Genomic DNA, 10,906 nt, shown 5'->3' with positions numbered 1-10,906 from the left:
TGAACACACAGTGTGTACACAGCTCAGGAGTGAACACATTCTGTTACGTGTTTGGGGTATCTCTGGGCACAATGACACACATTGAAAGTTTACTGGGCTTTTTGATGTCCTCTCTTTACTCTTGTAAAAAAAAAAATAAAGATCAGATCTGAAGGCTCCAGTCTGCCTGGTAACAGCATTACAAAGGCTGCAGACTTGAGTCATTGTAAAAATCCCCCCACACCCTCCCTGTGTGCGCCCACCCTAGGGACATACATTCTGCCCCTCATGTCAGCCCCCTCCCCCCACATGGCCTTCTGGCACGAGCCACAACGTTCTGTCTCTTCATTATCATTACAATGCCTTCCCCTACAGCCAATCACAGAGGTGGAGTGGCAGTAGCCCCGCCCACGCCTTTCTCGCTATAAATACGAGCGTTCGAAGCTGAGAATACACTGATCTCTTTGGATTGACTTGATACAACATTGCCTTCTTGGACTATTACTCGAGCCCAGCACTACAGCCTATTGCTCTGTGGATATTTGCCATCTCTTTGCTTTTACACATCCTCTCGGAATACTTGCATTCAGCTCGAACCATGACTCTGGAAGAGGTTCACGGACAGGACACCGTTGTTGAAAGCAGTGACAGGTAATTATCTGCCTGCCTTGCTGGATTTTACTGGGATTTATTGCGGTTTTATTCTAGAACCTTATATGGGATGCAGAGATGGGAATGATCCGGCTTTACAAATGCATTGGGAGCTTCAGGATTAGAGCGATTTTGGTTGTTGATCTATTGCATATCATAATGTAGCTTCATATTTTTTTTTAAATGTAGCCTTGCATTGCAATCTTCATGTGAGATCAGCTTATTGAGCTCCAGCATTGCCTGTCTCTGCAATAAGGCTGTCTGTGTTCAGAGCTTGGTCTGCACATTCCATATAAGGAGCTTTAGTACTTAGTCTCTTTTTAGAAATCTGTTTCTTTTCTGTTGCCTGCATGTTTTTTTTTTACTAAATTAGCCCAGATTTTAAATGCATGTTATTTTTTATATCTTCTGTAGGATGCACAAAGCTGGCAAAGCCCTGCACGAATTGCTGCTCTCTGCCCAGAGACAGGAGTGTCTGACCGTTGGAGTCTATGAGTCTGCCAAAGTAATGAATGTGTAAGTATCTAACTCCCTTGCATAGATCCCACGCACACCCATTACTCATGCACACACGCAAAACACTACCCCTACACAGATCTACACTTGTGGCTTCCTGGCAGCAGAACTAATCGTTTTTTTTTATTTATTTCTTCTTTCTACAGAGATCCTGACAACGTCACATTCTGTATTCTGGCAGCTGATGAGATTGACGAGGGTGACATTGCCCTGCAGATTCATTTCACTCTAATTCAGGCTTTCTGCTGTGAAAACGACATCAATATTGTCAGGCTGAATGACACAGAAAAACTAGCAGAAATTCTGGGAAGCACTGATGATTCCGAAGAGCCCAAAGATCTGCATTGCATCCTTATTACGGTAAGTGTCTTGTTCCTGCTTATCTTTGCTGACTTGGCTGTGTGCCTTTTGGCTGTGACTTGACTGTTTTTTCTTTTGAAACAATGTACTCATGAACTTTCTGTTCCTCTTCCTTTCTCAGAATCCCAACGAGGATGCCTGGAAAGATCCCGCTTTAGAAAAACTTGGTCTATTCTGCGAAGAAAGTCGCAATCTTAACGACTGGGTGCCTTCTATTGCACTGCCAGAGTGAAGGACTAATTTGGGCATTAGATTGTGAAATCTTTTCTGCATTCTTATCATGGTGTTGTGCACCTGGATGGGCCAGCAGCGTTCCCAGAGTGGGGATTACGCTGGTTGAAGTTGGATTATCCCGCTGAGACTGGCGAGAAGTTGGCTCTTGTGGAGCAATAGAGTAAGGTGGAAACTTGAAGAAATTGAGTGGTTCATACCAATTGGTGCAACGCCTTATACCACAGGACTGGCACTGTTGCGGCAGTCAAACATTGTGGACCGAAGTAGAATTCTGCATTTATGCTGGCTGGGTGGAAGTGCCGTCAGTGGAAAGCTTTAAGATGGGCATTCGGTAACAACAAGCTGAAGAGCGACAACATATTCTGAACTGTTTTTTTTTTTTTTTGGAGCTTTCTGGCATGCTCAGACTGTGAAACACATTCAAAGAGGATGGATTCTGGACTATGCTATTGCAGCAGTTGAGACTTTAAGTGCTGCTCTGCAGCTTATAAATCCTATACAGTGCAATACCATCTATCCTGCTGTTTGAAGACTGTTAACATCATTACTTTTTTTTTTTAACCTGGCACTGTTCTGAAATACTATATGAATTAATTTTTTTAACACAGATACTGGTGTTAATTTTCAAATATGTACTTCAATAAAAAAAAAAAAATTGAAACTTTATTTCCGTTGTCTGCTTGAAATAATTTTATATTGAAACACTTGGGTCAGTAACATAGGCTACTACTGGTATTCCCTAAAAGCCAAATGTGTGGGTTTTTTTGTGTTTTTTTATTTTTTTTTTCTAAATCAGTGATTCTAGCTGCAGCCTTTGTTAAGTGCACATTATCTGGCTTTCATGAATAGAGCTTGCTGCTACAGGAAAAAAAAATGAAGACTGGGGGAGCCTAGTGCATTCTATTCATGGTGATCATCTGACCTCTCAGACTTTGTACAACAGCTGCTTATCGGAACAGCTTGCAAGACTAAAGGGGCTGAATGTCTAATGAGTGAGTTCTAGCTGATGGTGTATAGAAAGATAAGACTTTACACTACACAAATAGGGGTTTTCTGCAGCTGGCCCTGTGCCAGGGATTATCCAGCAGCCAGCACTGAACAGTAGTGGTTCCCCCACCCTCCCTATTTCTTTTTTTTTTTTTTAAATAAAAGTGTGTGTATATAAAAATATCCACATACACATCTCCAGATGCATGTTTCCAATAAACTGGATCTTTGTACTTAATAGTTAATGTAACCAAACAGTGGTTTCCACACAAGGTGTTCTGTACTACCTATTCTTGAACAAATAGCATTAAACACACAGCCCTCTTATAATTGCAGATTTAGACCTGTTTTCCCAAAGCACTACTTTGCACACATTGTGCCCTATATATGCATTATGTCCCTACACGAGAACACTCGTTACTGCCAAGAGTGGAAAGTAAGTTGTGGCAAAGGAACACAAAGTTAGTGACGGAATAGTATCCTGGAACAATATCTGGTATTGTAATTTAAAGAATATTCTGACGGAGGAGGCTCGGTTTGTGTACACAGCTACTGTGTTCTAAGAAAAAAGGTCAGTATGTTCTGCTTTAGGAGCAAGAAGAAACCAATTTTCCTAGCCTAGTAGAAGAAAATGTAAACTCTTCTGATTAAAGAGGTACACTGTGCTTACCCTACCAAAGGCCAGTGCTGTAAATCCTGCTTATCATATGTATATTAGACTAATGCTGGAATACAAGTCTTCAAAACTATGGTTTACCACAATAATAGAGAGCTGTTCTGTTCTAAAGCAGGTTAGGTACTGAATTCATTCAGCATGGAACTCATGCAATGGGCTTTAACCCCTTAAGGACCAAACTTCTGGAATAAAAGGGAATCATGACATGTCACACATGTCATGTGTCCTTAAGGGGTTAAAACCCCAAAACTACAAAATCTGATCAACCTTGGAGAATTAATTATTCACAACACAACATTACTTTTTCAGTAGGCCAAGTAATGCATTACAATATAATTATACATAAGTAATATTTCTGTATTGCTACTGTTGCTGTTTAAATACCTTGCAGAGGTTATCCATCAAAATGATTTGGACAATTCTCCACCCCACCTGTGAGGTAGGAGTTAAACACATAATCCCAGTTTAAGGGATTAGTCTTGGGCTGGGTCCTAGGACATATGGAGACCCGAAAAGAGGGGGTTGTGGATTTCCCCCAATTACCTATCACATTTGAAAAATAAATTTAAAGGAAAAAATGCAAAGTTTTATATACGCCCTATGTGGGCTGTTTTACAGCCCTTGGCAAACCACTGAATGTGGGCAGGGGCGTATTAGCCGCGAGGCAAACAAGGCATTTGCCTTGGGCGGCATTTTCCAGGCGGCGGCAAAAAAAGCCGCCCCCAAATGCCCAAGGCAAATGACTTGTTAGCCTTGTGGCTAACAGACATGCCGGCGGTCGGGCGGTGCTGGCGGCCGGCCGGCCGGCGAGGGAGCACTTCCCCTGAGCTGTCTGCTCAGCTCCCTTGCGCGCCTCAGAGTGAGGCTGGGAGGCGGAGCCGGAATATGACGTCATATTCCGGCTCCCAGCCTCACTCTGAGGCCTGCGAGGGAGCTGAGCAGACAGCTCAGGGGAAGTGCTCCCTCGCCGGCCGCCCGCCCGCCCGCCAGGGAGTGCCGCCCGATCGCCCAGCAGCCACTGGACCACCAGGGAGGAAGAGACACCCCCCCTCCCCCCAGCATTCCCCCAGGGTGTTAAATTTTAAAAAAATGTGTTACAAATATATTTTTAAAAAAACGTGTTAATAATAAATTTCAAAAAAAATGTGTTAAAAATAAATTAAAAAAAAAAAGTGTTAATAATAAATTAAAAAAAAGTGTTAAAAAAAAAAAAAAAAAATGTGTTAAAAATAAATTTAAAAAAAATGTGTTAAAAATAAATTTTAAAAAATGTGTTAATGTGGGTGGGTGAGTGTGTGTCTGTGTCTGTTAGTGTCTGTGTCTGTTAGTGTGTGTGTCTGTTAGTGTGTGTGTCTGTTAGTGTGTGTGTGTGTCTGTTAGTTTCTGTGTCTGTTAGTGTTTGTGTTTGCCTGTGAGTGTGTGTGTGTATGTTAGTGAGTGTGTGTGTCTGCTAGTGAGTGTGTGTCTGTTAGTGTGTGTCTGTTAGTGAGTGTGTTTGTCTGTTACTGAGTGTGAGTGTTTCTGTTAGCGAGTGTGTGTTTCTGTTAGCTAGTGTACGCGTATCTGTCAGTGAATGTGTGTGTGTGTATTTAGAATGCGGGGCGGGGGGAAAGGTTGGGTGGGGGTGGCGCGGGGGGGGGGGGGAAGGGGGGGCGCCTGAGTTTTGTCCTGCCTAGGGCAGCACAAAACCAGGATACACCACTGAATGTGGGCCTACTTGTATTCACTTTTTGTTTTTTAGAAAGCAGCCTTTAGCTTGCCATTAAATGACAGATTATTCATCAATTCTGGTTTCTACTGCCATATGCACATCAACGAATTTACATCAGCTGCAAAACAGCTCTAATCAGCTATGAATCAGAGTACCAATTTTTGCCTGTCTATTTTTTGTAAACCTGTGCCTGGCCTGCCAGCACCCTGTGACTCCTGGAATGTGGTTTGGCTTATCCATGCTTGCAGCCATGTGTTGCGTGTCCTGTGTCTGTGTAACATACATGTATATGTTGGTGTGAACTGCTACCTTTATTGGTACACAGGGAAGCCAGTCTATACCTGCCAACTGTCTTGATTTTGGTGGGACAGTCACAGTTTTGTAGCTCTGACCCACCGTCCCAGAGAGACAGATATCTGTCCAGCTTATCCCTGCCTTAAAACATCTATTTTAGTATAAATATAAAGTTGGATGAATACAAGAAATGGGTAAGTGGCGCTAAAAATCAAATAAGATATATAAAAATAGTATATCCCAGTGCGTCTAAACACAACCCAGTGTTATGTTACCAAAAAACACTTACATGAACGAATGGGTACAGAAAAAAAAGGTGGTTTGCATACACAATGGTATATAGAAGTTACTGTATTTATATCTGCAAGGTATAATCATAAAAACATTCATCATAGGGCAATATGTATGTTCAAAATATAAAATAGAAAGTAACTTGTAGCACTCACAATATAAAGAGCTATGTAAGTCGGCTCTAAACTGTGATGGCGTGTTCATACATCCAATATTGGTACTGGAAAAGAGATGCAGGTCCCCCAGGAAAATAACGTTATTCGTCTGGATGATAATACAGGAACCAGGTATAAAATGCAAGATTGCTCTTTATTTCGATAAAACTATAGCACAACGCGTTTCGACCAATACCCAGGGCCGCCATCAGGGCATGACAACCATAACAGTTGTCATGGGCCTGGCGGTCCTGGGGGGCCCCGAGCCCCACATACTGCTGCAGTAAGTAATGGCTGAGCTGGGGAGTTAAACAATCTCCCCAGCCAGCCTGCACTCAGCAAGGGGCCCGCATAGCGGTCCGCGGGCCCCTGCTGCTACTAATCATGTCCTCCGTGCAGGGCACACTGAGGGACAGCTATAGGGCCCTCCCAAAGACCCCACTAGGCTGCCCCTCAGTGTGCCTGTCTCAGAACACAGCCTCACTGAGCTGCCTGTAACACTGCTCAGGGCAGCTCCATGCGGCTTGTTTTGCAGGAAGTGACATCACCAGTCACAGTGAGCTGTGCGGAGCTGCCCTGAGCAGACTTACATGCAGCATGTCAGCATTGTGAGGTTCCTTCAGAAGAGGACCACCAGAGAGGTAAGGTTTGGGAGGCCTGCCAGTAACCTATCCTAATATAACTTCACTTTTCCCAAAAACCTCAGACTCGTTTTGTGTTTGGTATGTAGTAATTTATGCAGTCATCTTTGGTTTGGTCATGTATACCTTTTTCCAATACTCCCTGCTGCCTGCTGGGCCTGATACCTGCAACCCTCCATCTCTGCTTACATCCCAGTCTCTATCTTTGGGCACCTGCTTCCCATGATACCATGACGTTTTCCATTTCTTAATAGGGACACCTGCTTCATTTTTCTTATATAGGGACACCTGCTTCCTGTTTCTTATAGAGGAGCACCTGCTTCCTCATTCCAATATTTCCCCTGTTCCATCTGATACAACAGTTTCTGAAGAATCTCTTTCTTGGTTTGCATGTGTTCCACACCCCACCCTTGCACATTTTATTATACAATGTATAATAAAAGTACCGTTAATGATTACAGCTCTCTGTGTTATACAGCTACCAGTTAACATGCCCATAGCGATTCCAAATGATTTTCGCTTCCGATCAGATGATCCCTGGTTTTACTATTTGTATTTACAGATACTGACATAATGCACAGTGCTGTACAGTGGGTAAATGAAACATAAAAATGATTTTGATAAAACCAATTAGGTATACAGAAAGAAGATGTGACCATGGCCAACAGCAAGTGCACATACCGTAAGTCAAATCTTTTGCACCATGAGATCCACTTGTTCACTTACCTAACAAATCCTATACTGGTAAGCTAAAAGTGGGATTCTATATCATATCATGTTATACCTTGAGTAGAAAGCAGTGTAAATAAATATTTTGCGGGATAGAACTGTGCCATCTGTGTCTACTGTCTGTCTTTCTGCCTGTCTGTGTCCTAGACTCTCCCAGTGTTTGCAGGGCCAATCCAGACCTACTAGGTGCAATATTAGGATACAGTTATGCAATCTTATTTGATCATCTTTTAAAACCTTTCTACAAATATTTGTATTCTCTATAAACATCCTTTATCTGTGCCTCCCATATACCCTGCAATGTCACTTTAAAGTTGTACATTTGCTGTGAAGAATTTTATCAGATAAATAGTTAATTACTTGCTATAGAATTGTTATTGGAAAATCATGAAAAGCTGACCCATAGCTCCCAAATAGCCGACTCATGACATTGTGCAGAGCACTAAATTTGGTGAATAAAAGAGAAACACTTCAGAAAGGAGGGACAGAAAAGGTGAGCGTACGAAACAAAACAAATAATAAAAAAAAAATTAAAAAAATTAAATCAGTAATTAAAAACAAAACACCTAGCAATAATAAACTGTAAACTAAGGTGAACACTGTCTCTAATATTGGGGGGTGTCTGGTATGACCCTTTAATCTACCACCAGATTGCTTAGTGAAGAAAATAGATGACTGTTTCCTTAAAAGGTGGATTTGCCTATTTTCTGCCCTTTTCGTCTTTGGGGTCTGTGGTCTGTTAACTGCATTGATGAGTGTTTAGGGAGTCGGCAATGCAAATCACGTGTATAGCATTTTTTCATATAAATGGCTTTTTTGACACAAAATGAGAAATATTTGCATATATGTTTGCTACCTAAGGAAAGCCCCAGGCCTACAGTTTCAATCCATGTTGCAGAATGTATTGTATGCCCCTCTTTTAAGTGGAAATCCAGACACAGCATTATGCTGCCTTTTGTGCCTGAGGATCCAGCAGTATGCAAAATTCCTAACAATGGATTGTATAAAGCGTAACTGTCATTCTCGTACATTATTTATTCTTCCACTAACACTATTGTATGTATTTACTGGGGTGTTATATATATATATATATAAATATATATATATATATATATATATATATATATAATTTAAAAATACTTATTTTCCCAGTCTTTGCAGAAAGCCCACGCTGAGCAATTATGAAAAACATGGTTTTAGTTCTAAAAACAGATTTTTAAAAAAACTAAACTTTTTTTGCTTTCCATTGTAATAGAGATTGCTAATTTTTAAGGTGAGTATGTGCTTTTGCGTTGTGGGAGTTACTGTTGCTGTGTAACCCACAATGAGATAAGATTCAGAGCTTATTATGTTATCTGACCATGTAGAATGTACAGTTCCTGGTCACAGATGTAATGTACACTTTATTGTATTCAGATCAATACTAACATTTTAGCTTGCACTAAATGCCATCAATGAGTCATTAGCAGTTAGTAATCGTGAAGCATTACTGTCCCTCCAGGAGTAAAGCCATGTGTTGTGTGAGCCTTTCATGCAATTTAATTTATTTATATGTGTGATTAAGACATTAAGCAGTGTTATAATCGTTTAAATGCCAGAAATATGTGCTTACTATTTATCATTTTGAAAGCTTATCCAAAAATATTAAATCAAGACCTTTTGCTAAAATGCAATGTTTAATGAAATGAATCTTTGTTACAGGCTATGTACGGTATTTGAGGTTTATAGCTTTAAAAAAACATGCAAAGTTCTATATTGTTGGTGTGCAACCAATGGGAGATAAGTAGGACAGAGATTGAACATTTAAAAGGCTGCACCAACCTCTGCCAACCTCGTTTTCTACTGAACGCAGCTCACAGCTGGTTCTACAGAATATTTAACTATTTCTTGGTATGACCAGAGAATACACAGCCCACTGAAAGCTTTGCACGGATGAAGGATTTAAACATGAAAATTAGAACCACGTGCATTATCGGATACAGTTCTTAAATGCCACAAATTGGAGGCAATAAGATTAATCAAATAATTGTATTTTAGAGGCAAGGACTTTCAATAAATACATTTTGGTCAAATTTAAAGGGATTTAAGAAGTAACCACAATATTTTGACCCTGACATGAATTCCAATCATAACATCAGTTAAGCTTTAAAATATTTCATAGAAAATAAAAGAAAAGCTAGGAAAACGGGTGAGAATGTTCTTTCTTACTAGAAATCCCCTCCTTCATTAGCTTTTCCCAGTACTGCTAATCCATTTATTCTTACTCTCAGCAGATCCAGCAGCTTGTGTCAGTTTCTTCGCTGTGCGCCACGTTAATCCTCTCTGTCTAATAAGCCAATGGGACACGCTCATAGAAAACAAACAAATCCCCAGAAACAGTCTTTTTCCAAGAATATTAGGGAAAAAGCAGCGTTATGTTTGTATTTCTAAATAGATGAACATCTGAGTACACACAAATAAACCGTTAAAGGGTTACTCCAACGCTTTGGAGGGGGTGACTTTTTCTGGTTAAACTGCACTATTCGGCACGATGAATCCCCCTCCCCCCCTCCGAGTTTGCATTAAAACCTGTAAAAAATATAATTTTACTTACCTAGGATCTAGCTCAGGGCAAAGCTCCTGGCACTGACTTCAATACCCTCTTGTGACATCACAAAGGACTTGTGCAGTCCAATCACAGGCTTCTCATAGAGAAGGTGACATTAGGCAGCCTGGAACATGTACTGGGGGTGCAACTAGCCCACCGCACACAATTTAATATAAGTCAGTATGTGCAGCTTACACACTGCACATACTGACTCCTACCATAATGACAACTTCAAAGTGCTCATGGTGGTTGGCGTAGCCCTTTAACAGGCATAATTAAACGAGAAGAAGAAGTGAAACTGAAAGGAAGTCACAGGTGGGCAGATTAAAAGAGAAGGAGGACTGCAACTTACACCAGCTGAGGAAGCCATTGTGTTAGTGCGAAACACGTTTTGGACATTCTTGGACTTAGGTTACAGAAATCATACATTTGAGCCATATGCATAAACTAGCTCTACGTTTGTGAGTGCTACTTTCACTATTATTCTCATATATTTGTGCTATACAATATGGCAGCGGTTCCCAAAGTGGCGATTCCCAGTGGGTTGCGCTGACCCACACATCCAGGGCTGCAGGGGACTCGGGCAAGCAGACTGACACCAGGAGGGAGCCCGGCGGCTTGCCCTGTATGCCGCCGGGCTCCCTCCACTCAGTCTGCCCAGCAGCTCCGGTCTGCAGCTCCGCCGGGTGCAGAGCTGCAGACCGTGTGATAGAAGCCAAGTTTATGCATCTAAAAGTGATTACCATGATATGCCAAGTTTATGCATCTAAAGCTTATTGCCATGCTGTGCCAAGTTTATGTATTTAAAGCTGCCATGATGTTCTAATTTTATGCCTCTAAAACCGATTGCCACAATGTTCTGAATTTATGCCTCTAAAGCTGGTTGCCATGGTGTGCCAATTGTATGTACCTAAAGTTGCCATGATGTGCCAAGTTTATACATCTAAAGCGGATTGCCATGGTATGCCAATTGTATGCATCTAAAGCTGATTGCCATGGTAGGCCAATTGTATGCATCTAAAGCGGATTGCTATAGTGTGCCAATTTTATGCATCTAAAGCTGACATAATGTTCCAATTGTATGCCTGTAAAGCT

General features: G+C 41.3%; 1 protein-coding gene across 1 annotated transcript; it reads left to right on the top strand.

The window, feature by feature from the left end:
* The first annotated feature begins 424 nt into the window (after positions 1-424).
* Positions 425-2,385, top strand: GADD45G (growth arrest and DNA damage inducible gamma). Its single transcript, XM_063457165.1, has 4 exons — positions 425-630; positions 1,045-1,146; positions 1,293-1,506; positions 1,628-2,385. Exons 1-4 carry the CDS (start codon positions 578-580, stop codon positions 1,736-1,738), a joined length of 480 nt encoding a protein of 159 aa, XP_063313235.1. The 5' UTR covers positions 425-577; the 3' UTR covers positions 1,739-2,385.
* The last annotated feature ends 8,521 nt before the right edge of the window (positions 2,386-10,906 follow it).

The sequence above is a fragment of the Pelobates fuscus genome, chromosome 5 (assembly GCF_036172605.1).
Source record: "Pelobates fuscus isolate aPelFus1 chromosome 5, aPelFus1.pri, whole genome shotgun sequence".
In the NCBI taxonomy this organism is placed as follows: Eukaryota; Metazoa; Chordata; class Amphibia; order Anura; family Pelobatidae; genus Pelobates; species Pelobates fuscus.
Note: the sequence above shows the minus strand (reverse complement) of the source record. Positions and strands in the feature narration are given on the sequence as shown.